The sequence below is a fragment of the Oncorhynchus mykiss genome, chromosome 2, assembly GCF_057628025.1.
Source record: "Oncorhynchus mykiss isolate SJ-2025 chromosome 2, ASM5762802v1, whole genome shotgun sequence".
Lineage (NCBI taxonomy): Eukaryota > Metazoa > Chordata > Actinopteri > Salmoniformes > Salmonidae > Oncorhynchus > Oncorhynchus mykiss.
The window spans coordinates 85208837-85228387 of record NC_143023.1 but is presented as its reverse complement, the minus strand read 5'-3'; the positions used below and the strand labels follow the sequence as shown (position 1 = coordinate 85228387).

The window sequence follows — 19551 nt, the reverse complement described above, 5'->3', positions numbered from 1 at the left end:
CATTCTGGAAGAAAACCTGATGGAGTGCAAAAGACCTGAGACTGGGACGGAGATTTGTCTTCCAACAAGACAATGATCCAAAACATAAAGCAAAATCTACAATGGAATGGTTCAAAAATAAACAGATCCAGGTGTTAGAATGGCCAAGTCAAAGTCCAGACCTGAATCCAATCGAGAATCTGTGGAAAGAACTGAAAACTGCTGTTCACAAATGCTCTCCATCCAACCTCACTGAGCTTGAGCTGTTTTGCAAGGAGGAATGGGAAAAAATGGCAGTCTCTCGATGTGCAAAACTGATAGAGACATACCCCAAGCGACTTACAGCTGTAATTGCAGCAAAAGGTGGCGCTACAAAGTATTAACTTAAGGGGGCTGAATAATTTTGCACGCCCAATTTTTCAGTTTTTGATTTGTTAAAAAAGTTTGAAATATCCAATAAATGTCGTTCCACTTCATGATTGTGTCCCACTTGTTGTTGATTCTTCACAAAAAAATACAGTTTTATATCTTTATGTTTGAAGCCTGAAATGTGGCAAAAGGTCGCAAAGTTCAAGGGGGCCGAATACTTTCGCAAGGCACTGTATCTGTCTGATAGAACTCAGTGCACTCAATTTGATGGGCTTATGTCTGTTAAATTGTCTGTCTTTAATGGTGTGCCCCAAGGCTCTCTACTTGGTCCTCTCTTATTCACTACTTATATAAATGATTTAGACAAAAATGTCCAAAATGCACAACTTAATTTTTATGCTGATGATACTGTTATTTATTGTTGTGCCTCGTCTCTTACAAAAGCTTTCCAGAACATGCAAACTGCTTTTTATACTGTTCAACATACCTTGTGTCAATTGAAGCTTATCCTCAATACTGACAAAACTAAACTAATGGTGTTTTCTAATGCAAGAAATAAACCTCTGAACCTTTCACCTATTACTACCTGTTAGGGCAAGGAGATTGAGGTTGTAACCTCATATAAATATCTTTGAATTTTAATTGATGACGGCCTCTCTTTTAAATTGCATATTCAACAATTTAGCAAAAAAAATTAAGCTGAAATTGAGATTTTATTTTAGGAATAAGGACTGTTTTTCTTTTGAAGCCAGAAGGAGGCTAGTGTCAGCTACATTTATGCCTTCACTAGACTATGGGGATATTTTATATATGAATGCTTCCACTCAGTGTTTGAGATCAATTGACACTCTTTACCATGGCACTTTGAGATTTTTTTTAAACTGCAAAACCCCTACACACCACTGCACTTTGTATACCAGGGTTGGCTGGCCTTCTCTAGTCACTCGTAGGCTCAGTCACTGGTATACTTTTATTTACTTAGCCATTTTGGGTTTACTACCTTTTTATTTGTGCATTTTTATTGTTCAGAAATGTGGTGGGTTCTCTCTTCGTTCGCTGGACTTCCTGCTAACTGTTCCAAATGTCCAAACTAAATTTGGTAAAAGGGCTTTTATGTACTCTGCGCCATCGTCTTGGAACAACTTACAAAATACTTTTAAACTGGAAGAACTTGTCCCGATTGGTGTTTTTAAATCACTGATGAAGGATTTTGAGGCTGATTCCCTGACCTGTCAATGTTTTTATTTGCTGTTTTATACTCTTGTGAATTCAATGGTTTTTACTAGATTACTTGTAGTTATTCCTGTTGTCTGTCTGTAATTTTTTTGTAATGACTTGGTGCTGCCTAACTTGGCCAGGGTGCTCTTGAAAAAGAGATTTTAATCTCAATGAGCCCTTTCTGGTAAAAAAAAAGAAAAGAAAATCCCACTTGCGCTGGCCAGGAGCAATAAGAGGTGACACAGAGTACCGTACTAAACCACAAATGACCTCTAAGTCACGTGGCGTAAGCTCGCGACTATTAATGGAGGAACCACTGTACATATTACCTCAACTAACCGGTGCCCCCGCACATTGACACTGCACCGGTACCCCCCTGTATATAGTCTCACTATTGTTATTTTACTGCTGCTCTATAATTACTTGTTACTTTTATTTCTTACTCTTATCCATATTTTTTTAAACTGCATTGTTGGTTAGGGGGTTGTAAGTAAGCATTTCACTGTTGTATTTTCATTTGATTTGATGGGATAATTAATGCTTAATTAACTCAGGAACCACACCCGCGTGGAAGCACCTGCTTTAAATACTTAGTATCCCTCATTTACTCAAGTGTTTTATTTATTTTGGCAGTTACCTGTATGTCTGACCCCTTTACCCTAGAAGCGTTACTCTGAAGGTATGCAACCTAAAATACTTCTTATGTCATGGTGACAGTGAACTACAATTCAGGCATTTTTGGTCATCTAGTCATGAATGAGGTCCTGGAATTGTGGACATAAAACCACAGACTCTCTCCCATTGTCTGGCCATTTGTCTTGCTTTGTTCACAGTAATCTGAGCTGTGTTACCTGCAGTAGAAGTTGTGTTCAGCTGTGCTTTGCTCTGCACTGGGCTGTTCTGCTCTGGTCTCAGACACTCATCATCTCTGTTTTTCCAGTGTCAAGGTTAGATGAGTGATGCTCCATGCATGAGCATTTCGATGGGAACAATATGTCCAATATCGCCTCTTCTCTCATAGGGGGAATTAAATTGATAAATAAATCAAACTTGCCTGTGGAATAATCTCATTGTCCCTTAGAGAGCCCCGCGTATCCCTTAACAGATGTAAGAAAACACATTGGCTACAGTGGCCGGGGCCAAAGTAAAGGCTGGCCTGACCAGGAATTCCCACTCCCGCTTTCTCCAATGTGTTAAAGCGTTTAATTGCCAGAAAAAATAATAATTTGTGATTTCATCTTAGAAGTGCTTCGGTAACCACAGACTGCGGGACTGGTACTTTTGTAGCTAAAGCAATATCCTCTAGCAGAAGAAGTAAAAACATTTCTATTCGTTTAAATCACACGAGAAGCCAGATTTCATGGTTAAACGGTCATGGTACTTTTTTTTACTGGCTTAAGTAATAAATTACCCTGTATTTGACCCTGCAATTGATGGGTCAAAGCGCGGGATAAGATTTTAGGAACCGATTTGCAGGACGGAGCGTTTTAACTAGAACACAGAAAATAATAACCATAACTGACCACAACGAAATGTAACTCCTTTAAAAAGAAAGCACATAGATGGTCCTGAGTGGCGCAGCGGCCTATGGCACTGCATCTAGGTGCAAGAGACGTCACTACAGTCCCTGGTTTGAATCCAGGTTGTATCACATCTGGCTGTGATTGGGAGTCCCATAAGGCGGCGAACATTTGGCCCAGAGTCGTCTGGGTTTGGCCAGGGTAGGCCGTCATTGTAAATAAGAATTTGTATTTAACTGACTTGTCTAGTTTTTATTTTTTTAAATATATGTGATATGAAAGGGCCACACGTTGGTAGTGGTGAAATACCGGCTACATGTATGTTATTGTTCTTCTGTGGTGTTGTAGTGGTCTGATTGTGTGTGAGGTGGCATTAGCCCCATTTTACCTCCCCGGTGTCATGTGGCTCGTTAGTGTTACAAGGTCTCAGGTGTGAATGGGGAGCAGGTGTGTTAAATTTGGTGTCATCGCTCTCACACTCCCTCATACTGACTGGTCCCTGCAAGTTCAACATGGCACCTCATGGCAAAGAACTCTCTGAGGATCTGAACAAAAGAATTGTTGCTCTACATAAAGATGGCCTGGGCTATAAGAAGATTGCCAAGACCCTGAAACTGAGCTGCAGCACGGTGGCAAGACCATACAGCGGATTAACTGGACAGGTTCCACTCAGAACAGGCCTCGCCATGGTCGACCAAAGAAGTTGAGTGCACATGCTCAGCGTCATATCCAGAGGTTGTCTTTGGGAAATAGACGTATAAGTGCTGCCAGCATTGCTGCAGAGGTTGAAGGGGTGGGGGGTCAGCCTGTCAGTGCTCAGACCATACGCCGTACACTGCATCAAATTGGTCTGCATAGCTGTCGTCCCAGAAGGAAGCCTCTTCTAAAGATGATGCACAAGAAAGCCTGCAAACAGTTTGCTGAAGACAAGCAGACTAAGGACATGGATTACTGGAACCATGTCCTGTGGTCTGATGAGACCAAGAAACTTATTTGGTTCAAATGGTATCAAGCATGTGTGGCGGCAACCAGGTGAGGAGTACAAAGACATGTGTGTCTTGCCTACAGTCAAGCATGGTGGTGGGAGTGTCATGGTCTGGGGCTGCATGAGTGCTGCCGGCACTGGGGAGCTACAGTTCATTGAGGGAACCATGAATGCCAACATGTACTGTGACATACTGAAGCAGATCATGATCCCCTCCCTTCAGAGACTGGGCCGCAGGGCAGTATTCCAACACGATAACGACCCCAAACACACCTCCAAGACGACCACTGCCTTGCTAAAGAAGCTGAGGGTAAAGGTGATGGACTGGCCAAGCATGTCTCCAGACCTAAACCCTATTGAGCATCTGTGGGGCATCCTCAAATGGAAGGTGGAGGAATGCAAGGTCTCTACCATCCACCAGCTCCGTGATGTCGTCATGGAGTGGCCAGTGGCAACCTGTGAAGCTCTGGTGAACTCCATGCCCAAGAGGGTTAAGGCAGTGCTGGAAAATAATGGTGCCCACACAAAATATTGACACTTTAGGCCCAATTTGGACATTTTCACTTAGGGGTGTACTCACTTTTGTTGCCAGCGGTTTAGACATTAATGGATATGTGTGGAGTTATTTTGAGGGGACAGCAAATTTACAAAATTATACAAGCTGTACACTCACTACTTTACATTGTAGCAAAGTTTCATTTCTTCAGTGTTGTCACATGAAAAGATATACTGAAATATTTACAAAAATGTGAGGGGTGTACTCACTTTTGTGATATACTGTATGCCGCTCTTCTTTCAGAAAAGCATGCATCACAACTTTGTCCATTTGCACAATTTCTCTCGTTCACTTTCGCTTGTAAATGTCTACACTCACTGAAAATTACATTCGGTAGCTACTAGCTATGCTTGTATAACTTTATGAGCTGGATTTGCCTGTCTTTGCAATGAGTTTTGTTATTTTTCGCTCATTAGCATTTAGCTATGTGATTTCTCTATTAGTTTGTGCAAATTTGGTTAGCATTCTGATAATAGAGGCCTGGTGGGCTTTTCTTGTGGTTTTAGCGACCCCTTGTGTGATATGCCGGTAATACCGTGAATCCTGGGATGAGTGACGGCCGGTATGACGATATGAAAATCTTTATAATGTCCAAGCCATGTTGGTTGTCTGATTTGCAATTCTGTACTTTACCATAATATTTGGGTGTGTGGTGCATGTGTGTGTGACAGAGAGAGAGAATGAAAGAGTGAGAGCAAGAACGAGAGAGCGCGAGAAGGAGAGAGAAGGGGGGTGCGACAGTGTGTAAACATGTTTTAGGGATTGATTTAATCAAACTGTCTTGAGGAAGACTAATTGAAACCAGCTGTCTGGGAAGAAAGAATCAGGGGAAGTAAAAGCTGAGACCCCTGGAGGAGAACACCTCTGGCTCCTTGGACTGAACACAATGAAATACCATCACAGGCTAGGCCTTTATATCCTCAGCCTCAGACACTTACACATGAGAGATAATGGTGTGCAAGGACTCCTGGGTAGGGATTCTACTGCTCTTCGTTCTTTTCCTGCTTTTCCTTTTAGTCCTTCTCCAGTCGAGCTTCAAAAGATCCCCGCCCCAGCGACCCTCCACACCCTCCAAACCTTTCCTCTGGCATGTAGTTGTAATGGAAGCGTCACCAGATGTGGAGTATATTAGCTGGACCTCAGAAGAAACAGCTGCTTAAAGCCATGGGAGTATGATGAGGAGGGAGCAACGACTGGCCATAAACCTACTTTATGCCACTGTAAATAGAAAGCATAGGGACCATATCTAATTGGACTGGCAAACGTAAAGACTACAGATGCTGTAATTTTATGGTGACCAAAGCAGGCCTCTGATAGGCTGGTCTCTGGACAGAAGGAGAAGGGGAGGGTTGAGGCACCAAAGCCATTGAGTTAAGCCAATCGTCCAGTCCTAAGTAAAGTGATCGGACAAGTGGACTTAATATAATATGAAAATGCCAGTGCTTGAAAGTCAAGCAATCAAGCTATACAGGAGTTGAAGCATAGCATGCAATCACAAATGAAGATAGACAGGAACATTTTTCGAGAGAACAAAGGGTAATACTGGGGAAGATGGATGAACATCCTCAATCATTACCTAGCCTCCACTGTAAGCAAGCGAAATGACAAGGGAGGCATCCCAACAATGTGACCGCATTGGGCTGATACAGCCTCTGTTTTTGGACTTGGATACATCAAATGCATGTTTACATATTTGTGGATGCCAAGAGACTAAAATGTAAATATTATAATGATGATCTGTTCCTGAAATAGACAAGTACATAGGAAAGCCTTGCTGCTCCGAGGGCAAAAATATAGCCAGAGCCACGTATATATATTATCAATAAAATGTAACAATATGGGTGCAGAGCATTCAATTTGGCTGCTGGGGGGCAAGGAAACCCCCAGCTCAACTAAAATCATTCACAACTACATACCGTTTTCAAGGGATTGTTAAATAAATGTTATGACTATTTGGTTTTAATATCATAATATCTTGAAGAGCATTCCACATTTAGCTCTATCATCAGAGTTATACAGCAAGTAACTGCATGCTTTTTATGATCACTAAACATCAATTGATCATGTATTAGATACGTGACGGTAGCCTATCCATGTAGCTAAGCAACATGTGTCATTTAGCTTGCTTCATTAGAGATTAGGCTTTTGGACAGAGCTTGACATCGGCAAATCCTCGTCCTGGTAAAGTTGTCAGTCGGACTAATGTCATTACCACTAGATGGCAAGAAAATCAAACAATATTTTAGCCATATAGCCATCTAGTTTATCCTCTGAAAGTTAGCTTGTTAACTTGCCATATTGACGTGATCTGTTATTAGCTAGATATCCCCCCAGCTTGCCCCCCAGCAGGCAAAACACTGTGCACCTTATTGTGACGTTTTATTGATAACAACCAATTTAGACAGTTGGGCCAATGTTGTTTCTGCATGAAATATTTACATGACACTACAACATTCTATGGCAGCCATGTCAGCTCCCCATTAACATTACATGGGGAATATTTAAACAATGCTATATAACTGAATGTATAGAATCAGAACAATATTCTAAAATGTGGCCTAACTCTCTAAATATATTGCTCTGATCTCAGCCAATGTTCTGACCTTATTGTGGTTCTCACACTTCAAGCAGCACAAACAAGAACTATTCTAATTTTAGATAGTATTTTTAACAGTAAGGTTGGATATCTTGCATCACTCCAACACCAACTACATTATGCTCTTTCCTTTTTCCAGTTTGCTGTGGAAGGACATCATTGTGAATATGAATTAGTTCTTAATGGACAAGCCTGGTTAAATAAATTAAATAAAGGTTAAATAAAATAAAAAATAAACAGAATAACTGTGTTAGTATACAACAGTCACAGTGTCTTCACAGCGGGGACTGTCTGGGGGTCTATACTATTAGTAGCACTGAGTTATGGAAATGAGTTTCACACTTTACCTTCCCCTCTTTGGTGTACGGTCTCTATCAATGCATTTAGTTGAACTATGACAATAATGAGGATTGTGCTGCTCTAAGAGGGTGGGAGTTTGACTCATAAATACAAAATAGTCCATTGAAGCCAGACAGATATTTGAATGTATTCAAACAAATAATCAACGTTTTTACTCACTACCATTACATAAACATAGTGGGTAAACTGTGTAAATTGTGTATTTTGTACGTTTGTATCTACAGGAAACATTTCAGTTGGCGGAATCAAACATCAATGTCGGTTGACACTATCCAGACACACTTGGATTGTTCCTTGACAAGTGAATTATTCCAATCAGGAACTAACATTAAGACCACAGAAGCCAAACATTCTTTCCCCCACTGCAGTTCAAACATCTGTGTTGTCAAACGATAGCCTACTCAACTATCTGGGTCTATTCATTATCCACACACCAAAGCCCTGTGAATAAGTGTTATTATCATTATTCCTTTCAATCTGACCACCCTAAAATGTCCCTGGCCCCTCCTTTGAAGTCCCTGATTGATGCTGCACACACAAACCTTACAGCACAGAACAACTTAACCCATGTCTTTCTCCAAACTCTGATGACTCTTTTGACAATAAAGGCCATTATGAGGAAACAGGCAAGACAGTGATTGGCCAGAGAGCCACATAGCCAGTGATTGCCCAGAGAGTCATTTAGCCAGTGATTGTCCATAGAGACACCCAACCAGTGATTGGCCAAACAGCCACCCAGCCAGTGATTGGCCAAACAGCCACTGGCCAGAGAGCCACCCAGCCAGTGATTGGCCAGAGAGCCACCCAGCCAGTGATTGGCCAGAGCGCCACCCAGCCAGTGATTCAGACAGTGTCCATCATGTTGAGAACTAAAGGGTGATTAAAGGTTGATATACTCACGTTGGGTCTTATGCTGGCTGCCCGTCCGTAATACTTCTCGGCTGCGTCATTGAGACTGGCTTGTCTGCAAAGGAAAGCAAAAAAAAACAATCATCAATTATTTCTTCGAACTTCAGAGGGTTCAGAGGAGACCTTGACCTCTGTCTGTTTACTGCTGCTCCGGGGTCAGTGAGGACAGGCTGAGGAGAGAATGCCGTGTCGAAATTAGAGGAGTCAATGAAACAGGCCGTTTGTTTCCAGGCCTTTCAGCAGACAGCACCCCATGCTGAGTGGTGTACAGCATGCCCTGGTTGTTTCCATTATATCCGGGGTTGTGACCTTTATGTCATGAGCTTTGACCTGTGTGTCATTAAAATAGGCTTCTCATCAACCACTGCCTTAGTAAGAACAAACATAACTTCAAAGGCGAGTCTCCTGTCTTCTGTGTAAAAAATATCTGTTGTTTTTGGTACTGAAGGTCTGTGGGGTTGGGAGGAGTTGAGGTATAGGAAGAAGATCGTCACAAAATCCATGTCAAATAATTTGCACGTTTAAAGTATTTCTTACAAAAACATTGGACACATACGATTATCATATCTAATGAAATTGTAAAGGACGCCACAAATACAACAAATCATACAATGAAAGACAGTGAAAAACATATTTTAAGGTAAAGGCACCTCTAGACAGATGTCCTCCTGAGAATCCCAGAAGACTTCAAGTATTTAAAGTCTGTAGACGCTCCAATGAAAAATCCAGTCAAAACAAGAATGTCTTCCATATGCTCATCTCCGTGTACAATACACCACGCCAGTACACTTAGATTACCATCGTACCTGACTGTGTGACTCTTTCCCTTTGGCCAAGAGCTTTTCCGTTTATTCATATTCCTATAAACCAGGAATCATTTTTACAACCTGCAGCTGCATTTCTCTGATGGTAGCAATTGTCTCATTGCAAACAGTTTAACTTTGACACAGTCAAGGACGGAGTCAAGGACGGCTGGCTCCGGAGCCCTGAGTCGTAATGATGAAAGCGAGACCATCTGAACTGAACTGGGCTTCCATTAAGCCTGTCTGATCTTATTAAGGTATCCTCCTCCATATGGTATCCTCCTCCATACAGCATATACAGACATTTTCATATTCCACAACTAGCATGACAACACCATACCTGAGTAGTCTCTAAACCCAGGACGAAATCTCATAGGATGTCAATAGAGCTAATACCTGAGCTACATGTCATACCGTAGCGCATGAGTGCTGTCCTATTCCTGTGGAACTGTCATCACAATATGACATGATTGAGGCACGAGAAGCAGTTTTGGTAAATGTGCTATCTTAATCTTATGTCAGTTTGCATTACTAGCATACAGCATGTGATTCTAATATTAGCAAAAACAGTTCTATCCAGCATCCGACAATGACATTTAAATCACCTGTAGGGCTTTCCCCTCATGAAATGTTAATTCTGCCAAATCAGTCAATCACATTTGAGATGCTAAAACGGTTTGTACTTCATAAGGTAAGAGAATGGGTCATTGTGTATTCTTAGGACGGTTAAACTAAACTAAATATACATACAAAAACAAATGACTCCAAGAAACAACACTTGATACCCTTGTGGCTCGTTTCAAAACAAACAGACCATTAAGCTCCATATGTGACCAACATTGCCGTTAGGCCACAGTGGTAATGGCTGGCCAACAGACATGGGGAGTGGATGCTTTCCCTATGAGGTAACACCAGTGTTGGGGTGAATGAGTCTCTATGGTGTGAACTGATATGATATATGTTTTGGACGGACACGACATGATCAAACTCAAGAAGAATGACTGACGTATAGGATCACAGTTTTGTCTTCTGCATCTGTCATACTGTGTCTCCAGCTCTAATGAGGGTGGAGAATCACTGAGACTCATTGAGAATCATTACTCAGTGCAGAGAGCACTGCCTCACTCAAATAATTATTCATACGCTTTAGTTCAAGGCCTTTGTGTAGGAGGTGTGGGAACTGGTGTGTGTCCTCACAACGAAACCTCAAACACCTTGTCTTTATTCAACTCCAGGAAGCAGAGCCCAAACTAAAACCTCTATTAAGCAGCAAGAATGATCCTTTGTCAAGTTGAATAAACAAATATTTCACCCTAAATGACCATCATACAACCAGTATTACTTCGTTGCTCAACAATAATTATTTGCTTATCTTCAATTAACTGTTTAATCAATAGCCTTTAAAAAGCAACTTAAATACCAAAAATCCTGAGAATATTAAGTTCCATAAAATGTACAGTAATGACAAAGATGGGTTTGTTGTCTAACTGTGACCGTAACCATGTGTTGCAATAACTGCAATCATATTCAGAATAGAATATTGTCTCAAGAATGAATCTAATTCTATGTCATTTTCAGGTCTATAAACACATCATTATCAGACTGGAGAACTGCCACATCATTGTCACCAGACAAACAAGATCTTTAATGTGAGTGGCAAAGGATTGCCTTCTGCCTTCGGTTAGACCCGTCCACTGAGATACAGCTGTTGGGAAGAGAGATGAGAGAGGAGAACTAGAAGAGCCCGGAGAGGAAGAGAGAGGGAAAATAGGGATAATGAGTGAACGAAAATAAATAACTCCCTGGATGAAACGAGTCTTGATAGTCGGTAATCTAAATGTGCTTTATTAACCCCGGTGCAGACGCACAGACACACAAATCACACGGCTGACACTACACATTACTTCATTTAAAAAATAGAGATGACTTAATTAACTAATTGTTCCAGCAACAACCGCCAGTGTACGATCTGTGTACTAACGACATCTAGCCCATCTGTCTCGTGCAACAAGACACACTTGTTACACAAACGTTACTCAATTGTTCCTTGTTCCTTCTGTCAAACAGATCTGGGTTTCCAGAACAGTGATGTGACACCACACAGCCTGGCTTGCAGAGGGATTTGAGCACTTAAAGGGCAGCATTAGCACATTCCCCTGGGAGCCAGCAGTCAGCCAACCTTCCTCTCCCTTTCCTTCGCCTCGCCTCGCCTCGTCTGCTGGCTGCTGCCACTGATCTGTAGACCCGGACGAAGGTTTGGAATAACGTGCTGATTGTTTAAAGAAGGCCGGGGGAAATGGATAGCAAGGAAGTAAACTTGTCAAAGACCAAGAGCCCCAGAGAGCAATAAGAGAAGGTTTGTACATCTTAAAGTCGACTCCTCCCCACCCTCTCCCTCCCCTGTTCAGATTCACTAGTATCCCCCACCAACCGAGGGCCTTCCACGTCTTGGTTCCAAGACAAACACATAAAGAACATGAGTTCCAGAGGAGAGAGACCCCATGCCAGCGTGGCGGTGGGGAGTCCCTCAATGAGCCCAGCCTGAGACCCTCTTTAAAAGCCAGGGGCCCTGACCCTGGAAGAGGCTCTGTAAAGCATGGACGGCTGGGATGCTGGTGGTGCAGATCCCCCTGGATCATAGTGCTGTGCAGTGGGACACCTTGTGAAAACCAGCTGGATAAAGACATTATACACAGCTGCATGACATGGCCTCTTTCTGTCTTTGGTCAAGAAAGTGAACCCGAAGCACAATGATTCAAGACATCGCATTAACTGTTTTAGTAGTCGTAATTTCCCACAGCCAGCAGTAGTAATCCTCACACAGAAAACCCCTGATTAACCATGGTAAGTCCTAACAAGGGAAATATAATATTCTTGGCTCTAGTAATCCTCTCTCAGTCCATGTGGCATATTCTAAATTGGCATGTTCCTCTATTTACAAATTTGCACTCGCGCCTTGTGCTTTGAAACACAGCACCTTGCAGCTTCCAGGAGAGCTGTGAGACAGACGCCGCGCTGCTGAACTTTGCTCTGGTTTGGAACTGGCTCCGCATGAATAAGACAGAAACAGCAGAGGGAGCGACGAGGCAGGCACGTAGCCGTGCGCCGCACTAAGACAAGACGGCAGCTCCCTGGCTACCGCTCGCTGCAGTAGAGAAGGGGATTACAGAAGCTGGTCAAGTAAATCACACTGGCAGAGGAGAGCTGTAAGCCCTGGAATAAAGCATAGAGACAGTAGATGCTCTCCCTCCTTCCCCCAGCCCTTGTCTCCTCCCTCCTCCAGCCCTTGTCTCCTCCCTCCTCCAGCCCTTGTCCCCTCCCTCTCAGTGTGTCTGTCCCATCCAACACTCACCTGAGCATGTGGGCTGCGCTGAAGACCACATCAAACTCCCCGCTGTCCAGACGAGCTGCCTTCTCCGCCATCTCAGCCGCTTCCAGCAGACGAGACTCCTCCAACAAAAACTGACCTGGGAGCAGCCAGAGGGGGAAAGGAAAGGGAAGGAGAGAGAACAGGAACACCATGTTAAAACGCGGTGTGTGGATGTATTCCTAGAGAGGGATGAATAGTGGCTGGGAATATTGCCTTTGGCCAGGGGAGATAGGCAAGCCTCTGTCAGCCCTAAGAGTGATTTGCTGAAACACAAGATACGAGTGGAGCGTACCATCACTCTTTGGCCATCACTCAGGCCCATTTGTCCAATTAGTAGGGTTGTGATAGGAATGTTTCTCTTACATGTGCGTCAGGCCTGGCTGGAGATCTGAGTTCTGTACGTCTGAGATGCAGCTGAAATGTAGAGCAGGGCCTTTGTAGACCTCCCTAATAACGCTAGAGTGTGGACCCCTGAAGGAGCCACGAACTGGGAGGAATTAATAGTCTGTTGATTTTGGTGGGCTCCACTACTGTACCATGCTTCCAAACCACTGGGTGAAACCAAGTATATTTTCCTAAATAGCTGTGAATGTAGACCTTGCTACAAGCCTTATGTGAAGGAAAGACTGATTCGCTCCTGACTGATTACCAATGTATTGCAGAGCACCTACAGCTTAGAAACATTGCAATGGCAAGGGATAGATTTCAATATGTAAACTCTTATTTTATTGGAGTGGTTAAGAATATGTAAGAGCAATTCCTTCAAATATCAAGAAATGACTTAGTATCAAATAAAATAAAATGTGATTTGTCATATGCTTAATTACGGTAGAAATGTACATATATGTAGGGATAAAGTGACTAACCAACGGGATAGACGATAAACAGTAGCAACAGCATATGTGATGAGTCAAAAGAGATTAGTGAAAAAAGTGTCAACTATTTATCTAACTATTTAGCAGTCTTAGAAGCTGTTCAGGGTCTTGTTGGTTCTAGACTTGGTGCATCGGTACTGCTTGCTGTGCAGTAGCAGAGAGAACAGTCTATGACTTGGGTGGCTGGAGTCTGACAATTTTTAGGGCCTTCTTCTGACACCGCCTGGTATAGAGGTCCTGGTTGACAGGGGGTTCGGCCCCAGTGATTTACTGGGCCGTGTGCACTACCCTCTGTAGCGCCTTGTGGTCGGATGCCAAGCAGCTGCCATACCAAGCGGTGATGCAGCCAGTCAAGATGCTCTCAAAGCTGCAGCTGTAGAACTTTTTGAGGATCTGAGGGCCCATGCCAAATCTTTTCAGCCTCCTGAGGGAGAAGAGGCATTGTCGTGCCCTCTTCACGACTGTGTTGATGTGTGTTGACCATGATCATTTCTTAATTTGTAACCTTAATATAATGTTGGTGAATCAAAAGAAACTGACCCAGAATGGCAGGACTTACCGTAATGCATATAGCAATTTCCTTTTGTGGGGTCTAGTTGGATGGCCTTCAGAAAGAACCTCTCTGCTTCAGTCTTCTGACCCTACGAAGGGAGAGGAATTAAATCAATTGTCAGTATTTGTTGCCTTGAGATGCTTTACATTTTATTATAATACATAATGATTTTGCTAAGCCACAAACTTAATGTAACATTAAATCGTAATATGACACCTTGTGTCATCCTAAAAAAGATTTACCCTCAAAGTACACAATGTCATGCTTGGCACAGCTGACTGCCTGGTCTGAGCATTTAATAATAACACACTTATATCTGTACAAATATATCTGTACACAGAGGCTGTGACTAATCCACTGCAGCTGAGAGAGAGACAAACAGACACACAAAGAGAGAGAGACAAGAGAGACAAACAGACACACAAAGAGAGAGAGACAAACAGACACACAAAGAGAGAGAGAGACAAGAGAGACAAACAGACACACAAAGAGAGAGAGACAAGAGAGACAAACAGACACACAAAGAGAGAGAGATAAACAAGAGGGAGAGAGAGAAATGTGTGCACACACACACAGAGATTGAGATAGAGTCGTTCCGGGTTCCGTCACACAAGGAGTGACAGACAGGGTGACTGGAGCCTGATGAGGGGCAGCAGCAGCAGTGACAGATTGGGGCCCAGTGGAGCCCAGAGGAGCCGTGCCCCGGGGGCCTCAGAGAGCAGGATCAGATTACAACTAACACACAAAGGCTCCAGCCAACACAGCTTCCTCTCTCTGTCTCACACACACACACACACACACACACACACACACACACACACACACACACACACACACACACACACACACACACACACACAAAACGCAGATCTCATCTGTGTATCAGATGCACTCTGATGGAGATGAAGATCACAATAGAGGTTCAACTAATCAATTAAAGCCTATAGAAACCTAAATATATGAAATGCCACAGCATTTCACATTATGAACAAAAAGAGGCAAGAGCTCCCTTAATATTACATAAACCACTAACCAGAATAAATTATGTTTACTAAATACACTATATAGAATGAACACAATTCATTCATTTTAATTGCAAAGGCTTTGAACAAAAAGCCTTTATCCAAACACTGAAATCAGATTTGGATGATTCCGTGCCTCATACATTTTTCACCGGGTTTACCTTCAATAACTCAAAAAGTACTCAAAATGTCCATGTGTAAATATTAGAGTTTATTCTCCATTGATGAGATGGAACATTGAATTATATGTTTAATGCAGCTCAAGCCTCTCAAATTCACAAATAGTACAAAGCGCTCAGCTGAGGAGCAGCTGGAATAGTCATAACATCAGCATATTTCTATTTATTGAAGTTCAAACAAAAAGCCTGTCAGGAAACCACGTTATGACAATTTATTGCACTGGCTCTCATTGTTTGTGTGGATTTGAATCATGTGGTACATACAGGTAACTGCCAAAATAAAGGAAACACCAACATAAAGTGTCTTAACAGGGCGTTGAGCCACCACAAGACACCAGAACAGCTTCACGGCACCTTGGCATAGATTCTACAAGTGTCTGGAACTCTATTGAAGGGATGTGACACCATTCTCCCACAAAAAAAATCCATAATTCTGTGTTTTGTTTGGTGGTGAAAGAAACGCTCTCAGACACTGCTCCAGAATCTCCCATAAGTAGTCAATTGGGTTTAGATCTGGTGACTGAGAGGACGATATAGTTTTCATGCTCATCAAACCATTCAGTGACTTCTTGTGTTCTGTGGATTCGGGCATTGCCATTCTATGGGGGCATAGCCATGGTAACCAAAATAATGCCCTGCCCAGGATTTTCATACATGACCCTAAGCATAATGGAATGTTAATTGCTTAATTACCTGTGTGGAAGCACCTGTTTCAATACACTTTGTCTCCCTCATTTACTCAGGTGTTTCCATTATTTTGGCAGTTACTTGTACTTTGCAGATTTGACTGAGAAGTGAGGAAACTCTCTTTACTGGAGAAAAGTTGTCAAGAAATCTTTGCTGAATGTGAAAATAATATTTCCCATGAGCCCCTGTTGATGTTCTCATCTTTTGAATCCAATTTTGGCATTATCAATCTTAGAGGAGTTTTATTCCTGAGTGGCTTGTTCAATGAAATCCAGTTTCATGTCTAGACTGCTAACGGACATCATAATTTCAACATTAGAGCTCATTAGCTTTCCCCCTCACAACTGTCAGGTATCCAGATCAAAACATTATTTAGTGTGTGAGGGGAAAGTGGCGGTTTGTATGCATCCTAGTAGGTTCTTAAACTGGCTGTGCAGCACATCGGCCCACAGCAACAGCAGCAGAGAGAGATTCTTATTAACTATGTGTGATCGATGCTGATAGATGGCCTGACAGCCTGCAGTGTTTGAATGGACTGGAATCGATGGAAGAAACAGCTCTGTCTGTCTTTCTATCTGTGTCTGTCTGTCTGTCTGTCTGTCTGTCTGTCTGTCTGTCTGTCTGTCTGTCTGTCTGTCTGTCTGTCTCCCACCACCCATATCCACTTCCTATTCAATATCAACTCATTATGGAGGTGAAATCTCCGGTTTTCACACATACTGCGCTTATTGTTAGTGTTGACCCCCTAATCTCCCAGTGACATCAGACGTGGAACAGATGTGTACTTCCACTCTGGCAGCCATCAAGGTGATTATGAATGGAGCCTGCATCTGATTAGGCCCGGAAATGCCTTGTGAATGACTGAGTTCAATAACACCCACCACCATGGTACACATCTCCGCCCTCAGCTACACCCCTCCCCGCAGGGGGTCCCGGGTGTGGTGCACAGGGGTCAGCCCAGCAGGAGAACGACGCCAAACCCTGTCCCCCAATGCGCGCAACCCCTCCCCCAAAAGACGATCCCCTGCCAGGATCTGAACTTAGGACCCTTGACAGGAAGGCTATTTCCTCATCACTCACAGTGGGGGTAAAGGGTATGGGAGTGGAGGTGGGGGTCACTTTCCTGGTGTGGTATCTGATCAAGACTAAACTCAGTCGTCAGTGAAGAGACAGTAGAGGTAGTGGTATGGTGAAAGGCCGGAGGTCACGATGGGGCTGATGGAGGTAGAAGGCGAAGTGAACATCTTCAAGGTAGCTCTTACCAACTTACACACCTGGGCCCTCATAGATACAAATGTGTGCTAGAATTGGTTGAGCCACTGCATTTCACACTACACTCTGTTCTTTGAAAACCATCTCAAGGCTATTGAGTCTGTAAGTCTGACAGCTCTCTCCTCTCCTTATCCCTGAGGTTGCATCATTTACACACAGAGGAGAAAGAAGGCCTAGGTAAACCATTGTTGATCTCTGCCTCAGATTTGTATTGATATTTGTATTTATTATGGATCCCCGTAAGCTGCTATATGCGATAATGTCAAAACCCGCACTGAAGTCAAACAAAACAGCCCCCACAATCTTTTTTGTCATCAATTCCTTATTTGTGTGCTATGCTTGTTGAATGTGCTTTCCTACAAGTGTGCTGAAAGTCTGTTGTCAAATTGTTTGCTATAAAATAGCATTGTTTCTGGTGAAACACAATTTTTCCCAAAAGTTTACTAAGGTTTGGTAACAGACTGATTGGTCAGCTATTTGAGCCAGTAAAGGGGGCTTTACTATTCTTAGGTAGAGGAATGACTTTTGCTTCCTTCCAGGCCTGGGGACACACTTTCACATTGGTTTAAATTGAAAATATGGCAAATAGGAGTGGCAATATCGTCCGCTATTATCCTCAGTAATTTTCCATCCAAGTTGTCAGACCCCGGTGGCTTGTCATTGTTGATAGACAACAAAAAAACAACCTCTTCCACACTTACTTTACGAAATTAAAAATTACAACGCTTGTCTTTCATAAATTGGTCAGATATACTTGGATGTGTAGTGTCAGCGTTTGTTGCTGGCATGTCATGCCTAAGTGTGCTAATCTTGCCTTTGAAAAAATCATTAAAGTAGTTGTCAATATCAGTCAGTGTTGTGATGAATGAGCCATCTCATTCAATGAATGATGGAGCTGAGTTTGCCTTATTTCCCAAAATGTAATTTAAGGTGTTCCAAAGCTTTTTACTATCATTCTTTTTGTCATTTACCTTTGTTTCATAGTGTAGTTTCTCAATTTGCAATACGTTTGCCAATCGGTTGGGCAGCCAGACTAATTTGCTATTCCTTTACCTCATCCCTCTCAACCATACAACTTTTCACTTCCTCATCAAAACACAGGGATTTAACCGTTTTTACAGTCACTTTCTTAATGGCTGCATGCTTATTAGTAACTGGAATAAGCAATTTCATAAATGTGTCAAGTGCAGCGTATGTTTGCTCATCATTACACACCAACACACTGGCTTGACAAAAGCCAGTGAATATTTAAATCACCCAGAAAATACACCTCTCTGTTGCTATCACATACATTATCAATCATTTCACAAATGTTATCCAGATACTGACTGTTAGCACTTGGTGGTCTATAGCAGCTTCCCACAAGAATGGGCTTTAGGTGAGGCAGATGAACCTGTAGCCATATTACTTCAACAGTATTTAACATTAGATCCTCTCTAAGCTTTACAGAAATGTGGTTCTGAATATAAAACAGCAACATCTCCCCATTGCCATTTCTGTACATGTTATAACCTTTTATTGCTACCACTGTATCATAAAAGGTATTATCTAAGTGATTTCTAGAGATTGTCATCTGTTCCTAGCAAATGATTGATTTCATGAACATACATATGTTAACGTGGGCTTTTTTGAGAACTTTTCTTCTGGGATGCTTACATGATGCTTACATGATGCTTACATGTTTTCATTGCTTTACTGGGAAGCTTAGCAGAAGTAGATATTCACATCTTATTTTTGTTGGTGCAGGGTGAGCTGCACACTGGACTTCCTACTAGGGCACACCGCCTCAGTGCTAACCGTATACATCCGGTTTATAGGCACATGATTACTGCATACAATAGCTGTAGGATCAGCAGAGGTTAGCTGGAGGAACATAAATTAGGTTACTTACATTGTGTCTACCAATGCACCTGGTATAATGAACATTTGCTGAAGCATTATGACAACTCAGTGTCACAATGGTAGAGCTTAACTGAGCTGGGCTTGGGTCATTGACAAGCCATTGTCTCAATGCAGCTTTATAATACTGTGAAAGGATCCAGGAACCCAAATTATTTGGGTGGATCTCATCCTCCTTATAAAATGTGTTTTGTTTCCAAAAGGTATTGAAATTGTCAACGAAAGTTACACCCATTGAGCTGCAATAATCACTTAGCCAGTTGTGGAGAGAAAGAATCCTGCTAAAGCGCTCAATGCCACAATTCAGAGAGGGCACAGGGCCAGATATGATGGGTCTTTTATTAGTGTCTAGCAGGGAGTTAGTCAGCTCTAAAATCCAGTTTCAACTGCCCTTCATAG

The 19551-nt window shown here is 42.5% G+C and overlaps 1 protein-coding gene across 1 annotated transcript in view; it reads right to left on the bottom strand.

Moving 5' to 3' along the window:
• Positions 1–19551, bottom strand: part of LOC110498083 (protein O-mannosyl-transferase TMTC2) — a 163971-nt gene that overhangs the window by 18370 nt on the left and 126050 nt on the right. The window contains exons 9-11 of the mRNA XM_021574670.3: positions 14100–14181; positions 12648–12762; positions 8484–8547 (exon numbers count right to left, since the gene is read on the bottom strand). Coding sequence (XP_021430345.2) covers positions 8484–8547; positions 12648–12762; positions 14100–14181 — 261 coding nt within the window. The remainder of the gene's footprint in view (positions 1–8483; positions 8548–12647; positions 12763–14099; positions 14182–19551) is intronic.